We start from the raw sequence: 20,829 nt of genomic DNA, 5'->3' as shown, positions 1-20,829 counted from the left end.
GAAGTCTGTCCCAAAGGTAAATATTAGCCCTGCATTAAGGTTGAGGTTTTCCACCCAAACTCTACTAGTAGTTCTCAAACTTTTCTAAGCAGAAGAATCCCCCGGAGAATTTAAAAATACAGATTCCCAGAATCCACAGCGAGTTTAATTGGATAGATCCGTGTTGGGCACCAAGAATGTGCATTTTTACAACACGCCCAGGTAATTCAGATTCAGGAAAATCCCTCATATCTCCCTTTGAGAAGCGTTTTTAAAACCATTACTCTGAAGATTTGAAATTGACTCCTACGTTGAAGAGCTTCCAGCGACGAGGATTTTAAGCATTTAAGTCATGCCTCTTGGAGTAAGGACAGTGCAGGCAGTGGTCTTCTGGCAGTGTCACATTGGGCAAGTCAACTGACCTTTCTTAGATCTTAGTTCCAGTTAATGCAAAAGAGGATTCCTGCCCTACATCCCACCTGAAAGCTGAACAAGATAATAAATATGAATGCGCAATGTATTATAACCCATACGTTCCTCCCCCCTCCACTCTTAACCTATTCCTGTGCTAAAGTTTGTTACAATAAGGAGAAGAATTTGATCCTATCTCATTCTTACTCATTTCTTTTAGAAATAGCTAAGTTCAAGCCAGGACACTTCTCGTTACTATCCGTAATTATTTTCTTTTGTGTTATGCAGCCCTTGGAGCACTCAAACTTTGCCTGTCTTGGTCCAGCATCTAGCATAGTGCCTTAAATATGAAAGGTACCCCATAAATATTTGTTGAACAAATTATGAACAATGACCACGATCTCAATTTAGGAGGTGGTGCCAGATCCTCAGTTCTCCTCAAGGATAATTAAAGCCCCAAACCAGGGCCATGGGTGATTCGTGGAATGCTTTCTTTGGATTCAATGTGGCTTAGCGTGGATTCTCTTGCCTATGAAGACATGTTGCTTGAAAATGTTCTAAGCCAACCTGCAGATTTAGGAGCTTTCTAGAAGTAATGGAGGTTGAAGGAGGAAGTGAGACCAAAAATACAACTCATTTTGCACAAATGAGGGGTGGAATGGGGAATCAAAGTGATGAGTCAATGGAAACAAGGACGGAAACTTGGAAATAAGAATTCTAAGAAATTCATATATTTATCCAACAAATTGGGATGATGAAGTGAGAGTGACCAAGGGGATAAAGATGAAGTAAGCAATAATTCACTCACTCATTCAACAAATATGTATTGAATGCCTACTAGGCACTTCTGATGGAAAGGTGATTAAAAAGCAGACAGTTGCTGCCTACCTGGAGCTTACATTAACAGAGGGGCAATCATTCAATTATTCAACGCAAATTTATTGAGCACTTACTATATATACCACATTACTCTAGGCACTCATGGTACAGCAGTTAATAAAAGAGATAAAAATCCCTGCCCTTGTGGAGATGAGACAAATTTTAAAAAGGAATAGGTAAAGTGAATAATATATTAGACGTTAATACAGTAATCAAGCGAGTGGAAAATTGCAACTGGGCCAAGTAGGTCTACAAGGCATAGTGAGACAGTGACAGGAATTGAGCTTCAGAAGGAGGTTAAAGGGTCTTGGCGGGGAGAGGGCCAGAGAGGAGATCTCGCCGGGAGAATGCCCTTCAGTGGGAGGAGCCAGGCTTGTGGGGTTGAGAGCTAGGGGCTCCTTCAGCTTCCAGTTTCCTCCGCACCGTCTGTCCCAAAGGGGTCGTCGGGAGTATGTGAAGTGCGGGGCGCGAGGCTGGCCTCGAGTAGGCCGTCAACTGAGAGTGGTCAAGTGGAGGGCTGGGCGACACAGGTAGGGGGCTTCCACGCCCAGGGACCCCTCTCCCCGCTCTTGTCCCCCGCCCGCCCGCCGGAACGCCCGCGGGTTCGGCCGCAACGGCTCGGAACCGCCGGCGTCCGCGTCCACAGCGCCGCCAGCCCGGCCGGAGCTGCGTCCGACTCCAACGGCTGCCCTCCCGCCCCAGCCCAGGAGCCAGGTGAACCCGGGAACCAGGGGAGCCGCTGCCGTCAGCCCCAGGTGACGAGCGGCGAGGCCGCGGCGGGCCCCGGCTCCGGCGTCGGATGCGAGGAACCAGTCCCTCGTTACCCTTGGGAGTCCCCAGGCGGAGGCTGCGGCCGTCACCGCAGGGCCAGGATCGTTGTGGGCGCTCAGTATGTGTTTGTGGAATGAATGAATGACAGTCGTCCCTGGGAGCTTCCCTCTCAGAGGTGTGGTCTCTACTTTTGAAATGCCGCGTGGAATGGCAATGACAAGAGATTGTGTGTACGTTTGGCAAGCTGAATCCTTCCACACTCTTCCTGTGGGTTGTTGGGAGCCCAGAGCTGGTCTGCTGCCCAAGCCTCACCTGACCACCCCATCCATCTCCTCCCGAGGCCCGACTGCCCAGACGCGCCTCTTCTTTTCAGACATCACTGCTTTTGTTCTTTCAGTTCCTTGTGACGCAGCCTCTTCTCCCACCTCTCTTGGCCCCTTTCTTTTCCTATCAAGTCCTGTTTATTTATCCATGTCCCCCGTGAAGCCACCTTCAACATCCCCACCCCAATAATGAGTTTCTCTCCAAGACGGCTCATTGGTAATACTCTTACCAGGTCGCATTAAAGGTAGTTGTCTGTGTGTCTCCTTGAGGGCTGTCCTCTGATTATTCATCCCCAGCCACCAGACAGAGTGACTGAAAGTTACTGAAAGCAATGCGCTTTTGCAGTGCCTTTTCTTTTTCCACATACATTCACCACAAAAACATAGGTAGTAAGGGGCAAAGGGTTGTTGCTTCTGATGGAATTAAAAATATCTATTTTGAAATTTTGGAAGTGAATTTTACCTTCCCATGATTATCATGATTATAGAGAACATATGAAAGACATATGAGGGGAAAGAGAGTCTTGAAACTAAGGTTCAGGATTTCACATCTATTGGGTTAGTAGTCATAAAATTGGGTTGTATTTAAATTTTTTATTCTATGCTTTTTAAATACTTTCAAAACATGATGTAAATGAATCAGTGGATGACTGAATAAATAGGGGTAGTATGGGGGATGAAGGAGCTGGGTCAAAAGTGCCCATATTAACAGTGCCCCCTAAGTTAGATCTGAAAGACTGACTCAACAAAGATAATTGGCTACATTTACAGTGGTCCAAATGCTTCACTGTGTATCAGAATCACCTGGAGGGCTTCTTAAACCAGACTACTGGCCCATCCTCAGAGTTTCTGATTAATTATGTCTTATTAATGGGGCATGAGTATTTGCATTTCTAACAAATTCCTTCATTATGCTGATGCTGTTTGTACAAGGACCAGATGTGGGCTCCAGAGATTAATTTTTATTAGTAAGTAGTGAATCCAGATGCCCCAAATTATATCACACTTGTAGAATAAGAAAATGAAACTTTAAGTTCTTCAGGCCATGGCCCACCCACCTAAATATTTTGTCTCATGGCAAGAAACATCAGGGAATTTGTAGGAGCTAGTAACAGATTCCCGCTTGGGTTGTATGTCAGCTGAAAGGTCATTATCCCATCAGTGTAGTTTGGATTACTTTTTTGGGAAATGCACCATCTTCTCCACGTTAAAGTACATCTACCGTAGCTTGTCAGTAGCAGCTTCTGATCATCATACCTTATAGAAAAGTGTCCTGCTAGTGCGTGAAAACGAATGACTGGGGTTTCTGAGAAGTCAAGAAAGACATAATGGAGCTAGAGAAATTCCAGAGATGACTACTAAAAACAAACCAAAACAATAATGAAATCATGTTTTTCCTTGCTGCCTTTAGCCAGTCATATGATGAACTCTTTGAAGGCAGCTTTCCACCTGCCCCTCCTAGCCATCCTCACTGTGGTACCATGAGTTATGACTTGATTGCCTCTACCCTAGACAACCATAATAGCAATGGGCTCCAGTTGATCATTTTGCCTCAGTCTCTCCCATCTCCAGCACTGTCCAAAAGTACTTTCTGTGACAATGCCAGTGTTTTATACCTGCCCTGCCCAGTATGGTAGCCCCTGCCACACGTGGCTGTTGAGCACTTGAAATGTAGCTAATGTGACTAAGGAACTGAATTTTTCATTTTATTTTAATTTAGTTAAATTTAAATAGCCACCGGTAGCCAGTGGCTACCATACTGGACAGCACAGCTCAAGACCATACCACTGACATGTATTATCTTGCCAAAGCACATCTCTATGCATATTACTACTCCTTGAACATTTTAAATAGTTTAAAAAAATCCACGTTCAACCCAACATTCAAGACCCTCCGGGAGTAGGCTTCAACCTACTTTTTGGGCTTGACACAGGCTTTACTCAGACCTATTAATTACTTGCCTTATATTATCTCTGTAATGTTATCCTGTTCTCTTCCTGAATATCTTTTATTTAAACCTTTTAACTCTTTAAAAATTTTTAATTATTTATTTCGTTAGGATTTTTTAGGGGGGAGGTAATTAGGTTATTTAACATTTTTTTATAGAGGTACTGGGGATTGAACCCAGGACCTCATGTATGTTAAGCATGCAGTGTACCACTGAGCTATACTCTTCCCCCTAATACTGAATATCTTATTCTCCTCCCTGCCCCTAGTTTAGCCAGAGGAGAGTTCAGATTATATCTCTCCCAGGAGGCCATCCTCATCCCTCTAGGTTGGGACTATTATTCCCGTTCTATAGGAGATCCCATGGCATTAGGATGTGGCATCTATTTTGGAATCAGAAAGACCAGGTTCAGATTCTGGCTCTGCCTTTTATTGTATGACTCTGAGGAACTCAACGCACCAGTAAAATGAGTATAATCATTATTGGGAAAATAATACCTATCTCTTGAGATGATGTGTGTGAAGAAGCTGGCATATGGCAGGCCAGTAATACATGTTAATTCCTGTCTTTCCCACCTCTAAACTCTTACAGCACCATATTTTGGTATTTTTATTCTACTAAATTGTAGAGTCTTTGTTCTTTTGTATCCTCAGAGCATCTAGAATTCAGCAAATTTTGTGGAACACTAAATTAATTGACCACAGATGAAATAGCATTCTTCAGTCAGAAGTGAATGAAGGCCAAGAGTGCATATGGTAGAAATTTGTAAAATTGTGAAAATAAAAGCAGACAGACTTATCAAATTCTAGTCTAAGAGATGGTGGCCACCTCTTGAAATTTAAATGATGCAGACTGAAGATAGTAAAATGAAATGCTTCTTTCGAAACGCAAACAGATGAGATACAATACCTCCAAAGGGTGTGACAACAGGAAATATAAAATGCTTTAGCTTTGAAAAAGAGTTAGAGAAATTCTTGGAGCATAAACTATAATTTGTGATGGAAGAAAATGAGGATATTTTGTGTCCTCAACAACAAGGCTCTTGGGACAGAGGTCACACACTAGTGGTTCACAAGTTGAATCTGGCCTGCAGAGATGTTTTGTTAGACGTGTACTGTGTTTTTAAAAATATGTAATGTAACTGACAACATTTAAAAGTCAGAAGATTGCACATAAAAATCTAGAATTTTGGCTTCTCTTGGAAAAGATCAGATCTGGCCACGCTGGGCCCTGCAAGACCCATGGCAATAATTGCTGCAGCTGAGCAGCTGCAGCTGCCTTTCCCAGTCCCGCTGTTCCCACCATGCCGTGATGTTCATAGGTTGCCTGCTTCATGCCATCCCTCCTTTAGTGCCACTTTCAGAAACAGAATGCTGGATTCTAGACCTCAGATCTAACCCAGGATGGCATCTTTTATAATTGGAATATAATAAGCAGGTTAATTAGGCTCTTTCAGTCGCCAGAAACATATACTCTAGTAATGGAAGTTTATTGTAAGATTACAGAGGAAAAGTAAGGCAGTCTGGATCAGTATTCCTATGAGTTGGGGAAAGAAAGCAAAAAATATTACTTATGTTTTAGTGTACAGTTCTACCTGTGGTTTTTTTTTTTCTGTAAAAGACACAAAGTACTATTTCTCTTCAGTAATACACTGCAAAATACCTCTTCCATCCTGTTCTATATTCCCCAACTACATTCTCACTTCTTTATTGAATTTGTGATCGTTAGTTCTTAAGTGTTATATAGCACATTTCTGCTACCCAATGCTTTGAGGATAAAAATACATTATATAACAATGGCCCAGTTACCTAACTTTTCTGAAGCCTCAGTCATATCGCCTGATGGGATAATAGTGGTACTAGAATTGCTGTCGGAATTAAATGAAATAACTCATGAAAAATACCCAGTGCAATGCTTAGTATACAGTAAGTGCTCTATAAATGTTAGTGGTGAAATGATGCTTGCTGCTTCTGATACATTATAATTCTGAAGGAAAACAATGTTGCTGATACATTTAACTTGTTTGCAACCTCACCTATTTGTGAAAGAACTATTTGTGTCATCTACAGAATTTGAATGTTTACCTGTATATGTACTGCATACACTTTTTCACATTTATGTGGAAGAATATTAGCGTTCATGCCTTTTTATTATCCAAAAACACAGATGATCAAAAGTGGTTATACTTTCCCCAGAGATGGATAAATCTCCATTCTCATTAACTCCTCCTTCTCAGTCTCTTTAAGAGCAGGATGATACAACAGATTTTTAAAGCTTGATGTGACCCTTAGAGGTAATATGGTCAAACCATGTCATTTTATGGACAAGGAAAGTGAAACTCAGTTCCTAAGAAATTTGCCCCCAGTCATACAGCTAGTTAGAGAAATAGCCAGAGCTGGAGCCACAGTCTCCTGATATCCTGTGCAGTGCTTTTTCTGCTGCATCATGATGCCACTAACTAGATACCTGACCATCATTTAAGAGATATTGAAGGCCTGCTAAGTGTCAGGCATTATTTTGGGTGGTGAGGACATAGCTGTGAACAAAGTCTTTCCCCTTGGACTTAAATTTTAGTGTGTGAAACAGACAATGAACAAATAGACAAATACTGGCAAGTGCTATAAAGAAAAGGAAAGGGTGAAAGGATAATGATGGAAGCTATTTTAGATAGAGAAGTTAGAAGACGCTGTGTTGACCCCTTAACCCTTAGCATTTTCAGTGAAAATTGGTGGTTATACTTTTACCCCTTAATCCTTCCCTGCAACATAGCAACATAATTGAGTATAAAGAAAACTAGGCTTCCTAGCCAGACGCTTGGGTTCTAGTCCCAACTCTAATGATTCAACAGCCAAGGCTTTTTAAACTTGTGGGCTTTAGTTTCTCCACTTGTAACATGAGAATAGTATATACTTTGCTTTCTTTTATAAGGTTGTTTCAAGTGTAAAATTATACAATAAATGAGAAAGCTTTATAAAACTGCAATGTGTTATGCAAATGTAAGATACCATTATATGGAAATTTTATTTCCATAAAAATGTGCCAAGGATCTAGATTTTATTTAAATTCTTTCTATTCATCCAGGAATGATGCAACCAGAGAGAAGCTTCCAGGGTTTTGGCTCTAGATTTAGGCAGAATTCTTTCCCATATGATGTGAAGCGAGATGTGTACAATGAGGAGAACTTCCAGCAGGAGCACAGAAGGAAGACTGCTTCCTCTGGAAACGTGGACATTGACATCACCACCTTCAGTCACCATGTCCAGTGCAGGTGCGTATGTGCCATCATTCAGCTGTCACCAGGCTGGCAGCCCCCAAACTCTACTTGATGCTTTTAGTGCCTACTCCTGTCTTCCTCTTTTGAATTCCTGTCATCAGAACCCTTAGCTTATTGTGTAATTTCCCTTCAGATTTTTTGTGTGTGTGTGGTTTGTCTTGCAGCATCTTCTTGATTGTAAACTTCTTGGGCATAAAGACCTTAGATGTCCCCCCACAATGATACTTAGTTAATACATTGTTTGATTAACCAACATTATGGTCTTCTAACGACACCAACAAAAAGCAACCGTGGTGGACTATTTAAAGAGCAGAATGACCATGCAGGTCCTGCAGTACAGGGGCTGTAACTTGTTTTTGTGCTGTGAACCTTTTAGCAGTCTGATAAAGCTTCTGAACCTCTTTTCAGAACATTTTTTATTGTGGTAAAATATATGTAACATAAAATCAGCCATTTTAACCATTTTTAGAGTGTACAAATCAGTAGCATTAATGACATTTATGATGTTGTGCAACCATTACCACTATCTGTTTCTAAAACGTTTTCATCACCCCAAACAGTAACTCTGTACCCATTAAGCAATAATGCCCCATTTCCCCCTCTCCCAGCCCCTGGTTACCTCTCTTCTACTTCTATCTCTATGAATTGCCTATTCTAGAGATTTCATATAAGTGGAATCATACAATATTTGTCTTTTATGTCTGGCTTATTTTACCTCGCATAATGTTTTCAAAGTTCACCCATGTTGTAGCATGGGTCAGTACTTCATTTCATTTTATGGCTGATGATACTCCATTGTATGGATATACCACGTTTTGTTGTCTGTTCATCTCTTGATGGACACTTGGGTTGTTTCCATTTTTTGGCTGTTGTAAATAATACTGCCATGAATTTTGGCATAGGAGTATCTGAGTTCTTTTAGGTATACACCTGAGAGTGGAATTGTTGGATCATACTGTAATTCTGTATTTAACTTTTTGAGCAACTGCCAAAATTTTCATAGAAGTTGCACCTTTGTGCATTCACATCAGCAGTGTACAAGTGTTCCAATTTATCCATATCCTCTCCAACATTTGTCATTATCCATTTTTTGGATTATAGCCATACTATTAGGTGTAAAATGGTGTTGCATTGTAGGTTGATTTTTGTTCTTTTTGTGTGTGTGTGTGTTTCCCTAATAACTAAATTTTTTTGATTTGTTTTGAACATTTATCTTCTTATTGCAGCATTTTTTTTTACAGGCCAGGCACTGTATTTAACCACTCTTTTTTTCCCCTGCTCTTAATTGTCTGTTTTAATGTGAACACTTCATTGATGACAATGTTCTCTAAACACATACTTGTATTAAAGATGATGAGCATCTTTTCATGTGCTTATTGTTCACTTGTATATCTTTTTTGGAGAGATATCTACTTCCTTTGCCCTTTTAAAAACTAGGTTGTTTGGCTTTTTGTTGTTGAGTTATAGGAGTTCTTTATAAATTCTGGATATTAAGCCCTTATGAAGTATATTACGTGCAAATATTTTCTCTCATTCTGTCTTTTCACCCTGTTGATAGTGTCCTTGGTGCACAACAGTTTTCTTTTGTCACTTGTCATTCTGGTATCATATTTAAGAAACTATTGTGAAATGTAAGATCATAGAGATTTCCCCCTATGTTTTCTTCTAAGAGTTTTATAGTTTTAGCTTTTAAATTTAGCTCCTTGATCCATTCTTAATTTTGTACATGGTGTAAAGTAAGAGTCCAACTTCATTTTTTTCCATGTGGATATCCCATTTTCTCAGCACTATATGTTGAAGAGTCAGTTCTTTCCCCATTGAATGGTCTTTGCCAGAATACTTTTAAATGCCTAAAATACATAGTATTATAAAGGAAATTAGTTATATTGGAATATAGTTATCAAAATATGAAAAAATCCCCAAATTATGATTTTTTTGAGTATCTGGAAATTGATTGCTTTTATTTTTTTAACATTTTTATTGATTTATAATCATTTTACAATGTTGTATCAAAATCCAGTGTTCAGCACAATTTTTCAGTCATACATGGACATATACACACTCACTGTCACATTTTTTTTCTCTGTGAGCTACCGTAAGATTTTGTGTATACTTCCCTGTGCTATACAGTATAATCTTGTTTATCTATTCTACAATTTTGAAATCCCAGTCTATCCCTTCCAAAATTATGATATTTAATAATTGTAGGTCTAATAACTACCATAATTTGTAAGTACTGATGAATATAAGTGCTATTTTAAGATATCTGCAGCAGTTTTAATATAATGTGAAAATATTTATGATTTCTGTTGGTGACAAAGTCAAGCTCTGCTGATACTATCGTGGTTTGTTATCAATGTTCATGACAGAAGGAAATGCTAAATTTCAGTTAGGAGGTTAATAAAAATAAAGATATAATTTCCCTTAAGTTTATATAATCCCATGAATTCTATCTATAGACCCCTGGGTCATCCATAGACTTTAGGGTAAAAACCCTTTGTGACCTACATCATGATAGTAACCCTAATGACTCAAATTATCCTCACTTATGATCTGGATTTATTAGTCCCTGTCATCCTTTGACTTTATCACCCACAGTTGGCATGTGTTGGGTGACAAGTGAGGAAGGCCTCCTCATGGCCCTGTTGCAGGCCTTCCTCCCTCTGAGCCATCTCCTTTGTCCATATCCTGCCTTTTGCAAGCTGTGGTCTTGGATGTCCCTCCCCAGTCCTATATTACTACTCTCATTTTTTCTGCTCCAGGATGGGTCAGAGGTCATATGTCAAAGAGGGCATTTGGGGGCCACTTTGGCTTTGTCTCTACAAAAGGATAATCTTTTCCTGGCTTATACCTCATCATAAACAGGTACCACCAAAGAAATTTCAACTTACCTCCCCTCCACCTGCCCCACCCTTAGACACAAATCTGACCTCTGCTGCCTCCCATGGGCTTTTACAGCAGTTCTTATTCCCTGCTTCCAAACATACAGTTATATCCATTTCTGAATTTTACCCTGAAAGGTAGCACAGCACTGTGGTTAAGACTGAGACTCAGAAGCCAGATTGCCTGGTTCCAAATCCCAGTTCTGCTGCTTCCCAACTGTGTGACCCTAGGTAAGCTATTCCACCCTACTGTGCCTCAGTTTCCTCATCTATAAAATGGGGATGATAATAGCACCTACCTCTTAAAGTGGCTGTGAGAATTTAAAGAGCATTTGTAAAGCACCTAGCAAATAGAAAGCACTCTATAAGTGGGATTATTTTAGTAAAAAAAAAAAATCATAATCTTTTAACTCCATCTCTTTCTTTCTGCAGAAAACCTCATCTTTTTCCTCATTTTCTCCCTTTTAGTTAGCAACTGCAAATACTCCCTTTCTTGTAAAAAATCTCTCCTGTGCTTTCACACCAACTCTTATGTTCCTCACTTTTAAGACGTCTTAACCTAAAATCAAGATTCATGGTGAAGTGCCTATACTCTTCCCCTACCAGCTTCAATTTCTATCCCTCTAACTCCTTCCTTGATTCCCATCAGTCTTAAATCCTCATTATTCCATATCCATTTTTTTTTTATTTATTTATTTATTTATTTATTTATTTATTTATTTATTGCCATGCTAAAGAGCTTTGATGACTCTCCTTAGGGTGGATTGTCATCCACCAGATGGAAAGGAGGGGACCCTGGACTGGATACAGGAACAAATTGTCCCAATGCCATGCTCACCCCTCCCCCGTAGAGAACCATAATTGGAGAGAGCACATTCTCTACACCTGCCTTACACCCAGGGACTCTCATAAAAATAGCCATGTGGTGCTATTTCCAAACCTATGGTCTTGCTCCTGGCCCCTGAGCAGCATTTGACAGCTGCCAATAGGAACTGTGGCAGTAATAGAGTGGATAGAACACTGAACTAAACATCAGGAGATCTGGTTTCTAGCCCCAGCTCTGCCCACTCTTACTACTCTGACCTTGACGAAGACATTTACACTTATCTGGCCTTAGTTACCTTAGGGAGAGTAATGTTCATAGCTGTGAGAGTCAAACATGTTGAAATTACTTCTTTTCTGAGCATACATTTTAGCCTTGCATACCCTGAAGTTATATTTGTTGCTATAGTCAAATCCCAATTATTCAGCTACAGCTCATACATGAAAAATCTCCATACTCTTTGCTTTCAGCCCATACTAAGATATAAATAGCAAACAGCAATTTAAAACCAAATTAATTTTATTGATTAATTAACCGATTGATTGGTTTACAATGATTCTGCTCTTTTAGATGATCTAAAGTTTAGGTTTTCTCAATCTCAGTACTGTTGACAGTTTAGACCATAAAATCATTTTTTGTGGCTGTCCTGTGCATTGTAGGATGTTTAGTGGCATCCCTGGCCTCTATCCACCAGATGCTAGTCGTGATAATCAAAAATGTCTCCAGATATTGCCAAATGTCTCTTGGGGAACACAGTTGCTTCCGGTTGTTATATGCTGCATAAAAGGATAATGAAAGCCTTATTTTTTTTAATCTTATTGCCTTTTTTTTTTTAACATGGCTAACTCCTTAAGCACAGGACCCATATTCTATATCTTCTATAAATTTCTTCTTGTTATAGGTCAAAGCCACATAGAGTTAATAATACTCAGTAAAAATTTTAGTATACAGGAATGATGTGAATGTGTTAACTCCCTGCCACCCACCAGTATCACATCTCAAAAAACTGTTCTTACCAAGAGAAAGTAGTAACAGTCCATTTTTCTACTGGAAAATTTTGGTAGGTTGAATTCTTTTCAAATTTCTGTTAAAACACAGACCTGATTTGTATGCTGACTTACAAGACTTACTTCTTGTCCTATATATGGCACTGGTTCTCAACTGGAGGCAATGTTGTCCCCCAGGAAATATTTGGCAATGTCTGGAGACATTTTGGTTGTCACAACTTGGTAAGGACATCTGCTTACTACTGGCATCTATTGGGTAGAGACCAGAGATGCTTCTAAACAGCCTACAATGCAGAGGGGAGCCCCACAACAAAGCGTCCAATGTGTCAAAATGTCAATAGTGCTGACAAGAAACTCTGCTGTATGGGAAGAAGGATGTGCTGTGCCTTTTCTTGACTACAGGTTTGTGGGTTGTGTTTTTGTTTTTGGAGAACCTTATCAAGTCTCTTCCTCTTTCTCACAGCTGCTCATGGCACAAGTTCCGAAGATGCATGCTTACGGTTTTTCCCTTCCTAGAGTGGATGTGTTTTTATCGTTTCAAGGACTGGCTTCTTGGAGACTTACTTGCTGGTATAAGTGTTGGCCTTGTGCAACTTCCCCAAGGTAAGGAAGATACGAAGGCTTTTCACCCACAGACAATATACATCATGCCTGGTCCACTTGTCTAGAGTAAACAATTGCTTGTACTAGATGAATAGAAAAAAGTGTGAATTCTATTTATATCACTACCATTTGTTTCCTTACCTGCCAAATTTCTAACTCTTGCTTGAGTGTCCTCACAATACGGCAACTGGCAGGACAAACTACATGTGTGGCACCCGGTGCAAAATGAAAATGCAGAGTCCCTAGTTCAAGAACTATCCAGAATTTCAAAATAGTCAGAGTGGAGCATTAAGTCAAGCACGGAGCCTTCTAAGCCCAGGGCTCTGCGTGAGTGCTGAGGTCACATGTCCTTGAAGCTAACTCTGATAGCTGGTGACCTGAATGAAAGAGACAGAGAGCCAGAGAGCAACCAAGGCAGAAGCCACAGTCTTCTGGCAACCTAACCTCAAAAGTGACATCTTAGCCTTTTTGTTGTAGTCTATTTATTAGAAGTAAGCTACCAGGTCCATCCTACACTTAAGGTTAGGGCTCACGCAAGGGCATGAATAGTAATTAGCCATTGCAGATCATCTTAGAGGCCCTCCAGCACTACAACCATTTATGAGAAATCAGGGAAACTTGAACATTGACTGGATATTTGATGATGTCAAAGAACCATTATTAATTTCTTAGGTGTGATGATGGTATTGTAGTTAAAAGAGGGTCTTAAAGATATATACTGAAATATCTACAGATGAAATGATTTAACATTTTGGATTTGCTTCAAGACTGGAGACTGGAGTGATTGGCAAGAGAGACCACATGCACCAATTTGGAGTCAAGTCAGTTGAGTGTGATTCTTACCTTGCTCTGCAGCTTTATCTCCAGTCCTGGAGGATTCCTAGGGCCTTCTTGTGCTAGACTGAGGGCGGAAGTGCTGCTGCCTCTGAGCTGTTGGAATTAAAGCTTTTACTGCTGTGATGTTTGCTTTCACTCACAGTGAAAGGTGTTTGAGCCTTTGGTTTAGAATTGAGGTATAAAAACATGTGATGAAATAGGAAGAGAAGCTGGAAATCAAAGGAGAGAGTAAAAAGTACGAATTAAGGGCTGTACACCTAGGGATACTGTTACCATATTCAGTCAACTGTGTACATGGATCATTTTTACTTTAGTCTTTACAGCTTTACAGTTTTTAATTTAAGGTGGCTTTTAAAAGCCAGGCCACTTTTGCTTACTTTAATTATCTTACTTTTCAGACCTGATGCTTAGTTTGCTGGCAAGGCAACTGATTCCTCCTCTCAATGTTTCTTATGCAGCTTTCTGTTCTTCAGTAATTTATGCAGTTTTTGGATCATGTCATCAAATGTCCATTGGTGAGTTCAGTGCTAGAACCACAGGAGGTGGATGAGGTCTCCATTCCAATCATTTGCTTATTACAGGAACCCAAGTTAAAGCTATGTTTAAGGCAGAAAGAAACGAGGCAAAAGAATCATATTCTATCTGTAGGGTTGGTGTTCAGATTTTAGAAATTGAACACTTCTTGTGTGTCATTAATAATGTCACCACCAGGCAAATAGGTCACCAAGCTGTTGCCCAAAGGAATTAAAGGACAAGAGAAATTACCACACATTAGATTCTGATGATCCTCAACCCAGAAAATCCAAAAATGATTTTGCCCAGACTCCCAGAATGGATGCACCTTTCAGCTGGACCCATAATAACAAAACTCCATGGGCCTGATTTATAATAATCATGTCAGCTTATTAGTTTGCAATGAGAAAATGCTGTCATAGTCATCAGAGTGCTCAAATCCACAGGATAAGCACTTTCCTTCCCTGAGTCAAAAGTCTATCTACTAATTCATAAATAGAAATGACTGTTAGAGGGACCATACTAGCTGAAGTTCGTGTTGTCAGCACAATTACTTCACCTAGGTGAACCCATATAGAGATCAAATCACAAAATGCCCTGACAGCTTTAAAAGAGCATCACCAACACTTATGCAGTCAAGTGCCTTTTCCTGAGCTTCCCCACTGAACAACAGATCAAGCAACCAACATAGACCATTCTGACTGGCACATGCTTCCTCCAGAAATGTTTGCATGTTCAGTCCGGTTGCCATCCCATTCTGCTAGACATGGAGGGCCCCTGTGCCTTTTTAAAAGGCAATATTGCATATCTTTACTAAAATCTATTATGCATTGATTCTACATTTGAACACCGAGAGAACTATTTTATTCCCATATTTCCAAGTTCCTGAAGCACATTCCAGTCATTTCCAAATACGGATAACAAGGGCTAGTAGAGTTTTGTTTGTCAGGTAATTTAAAGGTCAGATTTGCCTTTGCTCTCATGTATGAGTATGCCGACTTGAGGATGAAATTAAATTATGTTTGAAACCAGTTTAGCTCAGTGTCACTTTGCACCTAGTAAATCCTTTATAGGTATTGGGTATTATTTTTCTTCTTATTATTATTGATCAGCTTTGTTTTCTGATCCTTTCACCAGCACTTCATTTTTCACTGTTCTAAGAGCAGGCACAGTGGCTGAGCTTGATACACATTTCCAGTCAATTTCTCTTCACTCCTACTCTATAAGCCCAGGATGCAGACAGGTTAATACCTGGACCCCCATGACTAAATTTTGCGAACTGGTTACAGTATGTGGAGCCAGAGTTCTTTCCTCTGCTCTTTCTTACTTCTCAGTGGCCACTTTGAGATGAGAAAAGTTTGTCGGATCAAGGAGAAAACATTAGACCATGCCTTGCTTTTGTCAGGAACTGTCGGTTTACCTGGACTTAAAACCTCATCTTCTACCTACATGTTTTCTTTGACAGGTTCCTTCTTCCTTGTGAGTGCTCTGATGATCAATGTCCTCAGGATATACCCATTCAACAGTGGCCGCCTAGTGCTGGGAACTTTCATCAGGGACGATTTTTCTAACTTATCCTTCTTTGAGGGCTATAACAAGTCCTTGAGTGTGGTGGCGTCTACGACTTTGCTGACTGGGATTATTCAGGTAGGACCTGAGTCTCTGAAGAAGTAACAAACAAACCAAGGGCTACAAGTGGAACCTTTCCTTTAATTGCTCCTGTTATCTGTTGTGATATATCTGGAACTCTAGTGATTTATTTTTTGAAAACTTATGGGATGTGTGGATAGGCCATCTCCTCAGTGACAAAACTTCTGTCTCTTCAGAAATCCACCACCATTGTTTTAGGATGAGATACTGAACATTTTCATCAGTCCCTTCTGCTTGAAGACTAAAGAATGGTCCCAGAAACTATGGCCTAGACTTATACTCATGATTTCACATTTTTTTTAAAATTTTCTTTGTGTTCTTTTAAAAAGAACAGCACTCATGGACTCACATACTGTATTTTTGGTTAGTGATCATTAGAGTCAGACCTGGGATCCTTTTTCTGCAATGACAGGACCACAGCTAAAGGTAATATCAATGACTTGTTAATAATATCAAAACTTATTTTGGGCAGTGTCTTTCATTTCCTCTGAGAGTCTACCAGCTAAAGCTTCAACCACTGAACCAAAGTCACATATTTTAGGTCTATTTCTCTTTCTTCTCAACTAACCCACTCTCGAGCTAATTTCCACTGATCTCCCCTGGGATCATTTTTCATTAGGTAAGGATTTATTGGGAGCCCACAAAGGCAGGCTTTCATGGTAGGCTGACCCCAGCCCTGACAGTTACCAGCTGTATGAACTTCCTTAAATTATCTTAACTTTGTGGGCTTTGGTTTCCTCATATTTAAATGTGAATAATAATATTTGTTTTGCAGAGTTCTTGTGAGGATTAGTGAGAAAATGCACGTAAAGCATTCAGCCTAGAGCCTGTCACATAGTAGGCATTAGTAAGTTATAATTACTGGGTACAGAGAAATGAAATTAGTATTTTAACAGAGACCAAAATTTTGAAAAAATATAATACCCATGGTTAAAAAATTCAATCTTGTAGGAGAAGACAAAATAACAGGCAGTAAGTCAGCAACCTGTTAATCATCTAAGTGGCCTTGGCATGTTCTTTCCCCTCGCTTGGGTCTCCCTCTCTTTTTTTTTTTCCACATAATAAAGGAGGAGACATTCCATTTCCAGGAAGGTGGAATAGATGTACTTTTCCCTATTCCTCTTGCTAAGTACAGCTGAAAACCTTGGAACGGTATATATAAAACAAACATAAAAAGACTCTGAAAGGTGGAGAGAAGACAAACAGGCTTAGGATCCAAGGAACAACACAGTGGTGACTTCCTTGGGTTTTCTTTTTGCCTCATATATCTCCAACTTGGTGTTGGAGAAGCCAGAAATCCAAAATGCCAACAGGTACAGGCTAAAAAAGAGGCCTAACAAAAATCTGCTCTTTAGAGCCCCAAGACAAGGAAAGGCTAGCAAGACTGAACACTTTTACCTGGTAACTTCTCTACTCCGGGCACCACCAGGAAAAACAAACCAAGACTGTGGTGTCATCCCTACTATGCCAGCAAAGGCCAAGTGGGGAGCCCAGACTTCTACCCTCACCCACTTGTAAGGAGGTACCCACCCACCCCGACCTGGGGTGTTATGAGAGAAGGCCAAGTAGGGAGTCAGGACTTTTCACCTGCACTGGGCAATAATGAGACGCCCTTCCTACTCCTTGCTGGGGTGGTGTCCGAGAAAGCCTAGTGAAAAGCCAGGTCTTTCACCACAACGTGGCAGTGGTGATGACAACCCCCTCTGTGGCAATGTCAGTGGAGGCCATATGGGGAGAAATAAAGGCATTCTTGTCTCTTCCAGCCAGGATGGTCTCAGTGGAGGCCTAGTGGGGAGTTAGAACTTCCATCCCTCCCCAGCTATAATGAAGAGTCCTTACTGCCTCAGGTGTCAGTGGATTTTTGAGAGGAGAACCTTGACTTCTGCCTTACCAGGCAGTAACAAGGTGGCACCCTCCCCTTCCCTTGTCTGCATTTTATCAAAATAAGCTAGCTAAAACAGAAGTTTTAAATAAGATCCAGAGTCTGATATCATAGTACCAAAATGTCAACAATTCAACTGAAAATCACTTGTCATACCAAGAACCAAGAAAGTCTCAACTTAAATGAAAAAAGACAGTACAAAGATATCTACACTGAGATGATAGAGATGTTAGAATTATCTGGCATAGATTTTAAAGCAGCCATCCTAAAAATGCTTCAGCAACCAATTATGAACATGCTGAGAAGGAAATTTATAGCACTAAAATGCATACAGTAGAAGAAAGGAAAAGTCTCAAATTAATAATCTAAGTTCCCATTTCAAGAACCTAGAAAAGTAAGAGCAAATTAAATCCAAAATAAGCAGAAGGAAGGAAATAATAAGGAGCAAAAGTAAAATTGAAATTTGGAAAGTTTACATCCTGATGACTCCATTTATGTAAAATCCCTGAAGTGACAAAATTATAGAAATGGAGAACAGATTAGTTGTTGCCAGGGATTAAAGATGGGGTGAAGGTTGGAGAATGGAGGTTGGGGTAGAGATGGGAGGTGAGAAGCAAGTGAGGTGGCTATAAAAGCACAATAGAAGAGATCCTTGTGCTTATGGAATTATTTTGTATCTTGGCTGTACTGATGTCAATATCCTAATTGTGGCATTGTATTAAAGGTGTGTAAGATGTTACATTGGGGGAAATTGGGCACACTGGATCTCTTTGTATTGTTTTTTTACTACTGCATGCCAACCTACAATTATTTAAATTTAAAAGTTTAAATTAAAAAAATTTCTGAATGTGATAATGTAGCTAACATTTATTGCTATGTGCTAGTGACTGTTCAAAGCACTTTACATGTTTTAGCTCATTTGATCCTCACAACACCCCCCTGTATGAGGATAGGTATTACTATGGTCCTTATTTTAAGGAAACAAAGGTATAGAGAGGTTAAGTGAGATGCCCAAGGTCATATAACTAGTAAGATCCCAAACTGGAATTGAGGCTCAGGTTGTCTACCTCTAGAATCTGTGCACTAGACAATTGTAAAGTGCAAGCTAGTATTATTAAAAGTGAAGAATTCATTGTCAAAAGAATATGAAGTAAAGGAATAACTTTTAGTTGGGTTGGAGTTGCCTGGGGAGGAATCAACCATTTATTGAGCCTTTCTTTCGTTCATTAAATACTTGGTACAGAACTTCCTCACTTCCTCGACTTATGATTGGGTTACATCCTGATTAAACCCATGGTAAGTTGAAGTCAAAAATAGATTTAATACACCTAACCTACCAATCATCATAGCTTAGCCTGGCCTACTTTAAATGCGTTCAGAACACTTACCTTAGCCTACAGTTGGACAAAATCATCTAACACAAAGCCTATTTTATAACAAAGGGTTGAATATCTCATGTAATTTATTAAATACTGTCTTGAAAATGAAACACAGAATAGTTACAGGTGTATTAGTTGTTTATCCTCGTGATCATGCGGCTGACTGGGTGCTATGGCTCACTGCTGCTGCCCAGCATCAGAAAAGAGCATCGTACTGCATGTGGCTAGCCCAAGAAAGAAATAAAAATTCAAAGTATGGTTTCTACTGAGCGCATATTCTTTTGCACTATTGTAAAGTTGAAAAATTATACGTTGAACCATCATAATTTGGGGACCATCTGTTCTTGCTTTCAATAAGGTTGACAGATAGGTTTCATGTCACAGACCAATTCTGATTGACGATTGATGCCTAGAAAATTATGTTAACACAGATTCTGATGCCACATCACAGCTGGGTAAGAAAGAGTTCTATGGTTAATTATACGTATCTGCCATTTACAAGGTGGAAGGAAGGGGTGGCGTGAAGAATGAATGATATGTATTTGCATCTGTCACTGTTTTCGGATTTGAGCTAAGTGTTTTACATATATTATGTAATGTAATCCATACGAAACACTGCAGGTTGAGTATTATTCATTTTATAGGTAAGAAAACTGAAGTTCAGAGAGTTTAGTAAGCTTGTTCGAACTCACACAGCAAGTGAATGGCAGAGCCAGCATTGAAATCAAGTTCTCCATCCCCAGGAATCATGCTCTTTTCACCACACCTACTGAAGGAGGGAAGTTTTATTGAGCTCTTGAAAGAGATGACAAACATGGATTGGCAGAGATTAAAAAAAAACCAAAAAAAGGGTTTGTACTTGAGCACAGGACTAGACATCAGCCAGTCACACAAAAGACAGGAAGCAGAGTGGCCTGACTAGAATAAAGAAGCATATTGGGCAGTAATGATAGAGGATGAAGGGAGACACCATGTCCAATTAACTGAAAGCTTTGAAACAAAAAGCTTTTAAAAGCTAACAGATTTATTCTTCCAAGTTTATTTTTCTAAGAGTGTCTACTGCAGTAGAAGATGAGGTGGTGACAAGACTTTTGTTTTTCTTTCCCTGTCTTCTTCAGTGGGTTGTGTCATTTTTGTTAACCTACCCTCTTAAGAGGATTGGGGTTCCCCCTCTATCCATAATCTTCTAATTGTTTTTCATTATAAAAGATAAACATGTATATTGCAAAAAAAAAAAATCTCAAATAATAAGAAAGTGTATGAATTATAAAATAGTGACCTCAACCTTTAATCCCATTCCCCAAAGGTAACTTCTGTTAATAGTTTAGCATCTATCCTTTTAGATCTTTTGTTTATTATGTAACGTTTAAAATATATATTTATATGTTATATATGTGGATATACATGCAAAATACTATGTTTTACATGCATTTAATCCTGAAGACATAAATTCAGTTTAATCTTTCTTCATAAAGATAAGAGTCAAAAGCCAAAAAGTTTAAGCTGGAACCCAGGTTGTTTTAATTTTTTCCTTTGTGAAAAACTGCATTCCTCCCAGGGATGTTAACATTTCCTGAAGAGAGCTATCAAAGCTTCTAATGAAAGGGCCTTTAAAAAGGCAGAGTCTTGTTCTGATCACTTTGTCATTGTTAACCCCACATCAACAAG

The 20,829-nt window shown here is 39.6% G+C and overlaps 1 protein-coding gene across 2 annotated transcripts in view; it reads left to right on the top strand.

Moving 5' to 3' along the window:
• Positions 1 to 1,597: 1,597 nt before the first annotated feature.
• The window catches only part of SLC26A8 (solute carrier family 26 member 8), a 52,280-nt gene continuing 33,048 nt past the window's right edge, over positions 1,598 to 20,829 (top strand). The window contains exons 1-5 of one of the 2 annotated variants that reach the window (XM_010949017.3): positions 1,598 to 1,799; positions 7,393 to 7,579; positions 12,761 to 12,900; positions 14,136 to 14,252; positions 15,716 to 15,897. In XM_010949017.3, the coding sequence (XP_010947319.2) occupies positions 7,395 to 7,579; positions 12,761 to 12,900; positions 14,136 to 14,252; positions 15,716 to 15,897 (624 nt within the window). In that variant the 5' untranslated portion in view covers positions 1,598 to 1,799; positions 7,393 to 7,394. The remainder of the gene's footprint in view (positions 1,800 to 7,392; positions 7,580 to 12,760; positions 12,901 to 14,135; positions 14,253 to 15,715; positions 15,898 to 20,829) is intronic. The other variant, XM_074348568.1, reaches the window with a different exon arrangement.

This window comes from Camelus bactrianus, chromosome 20 (genome assembly GCF_048773025.1).
Source record: "Camelus bactrianus isolate YW-2024 breed Bactrian camel chromosome 20, ASM4877302v1, whole genome shotgun sequence".
Taxonomy (NCBI): domain Eukaryota; kingdom Metazoa; phylum Chordata; class Mammalia; order Artiodactyla; family Camelidae; genus Camelus; species Camelus bactrianus.
Note: the sequence above shows the minus strand (reverse complement) of the source record. Positions and strands in the feature narration are given on the sequence as shown.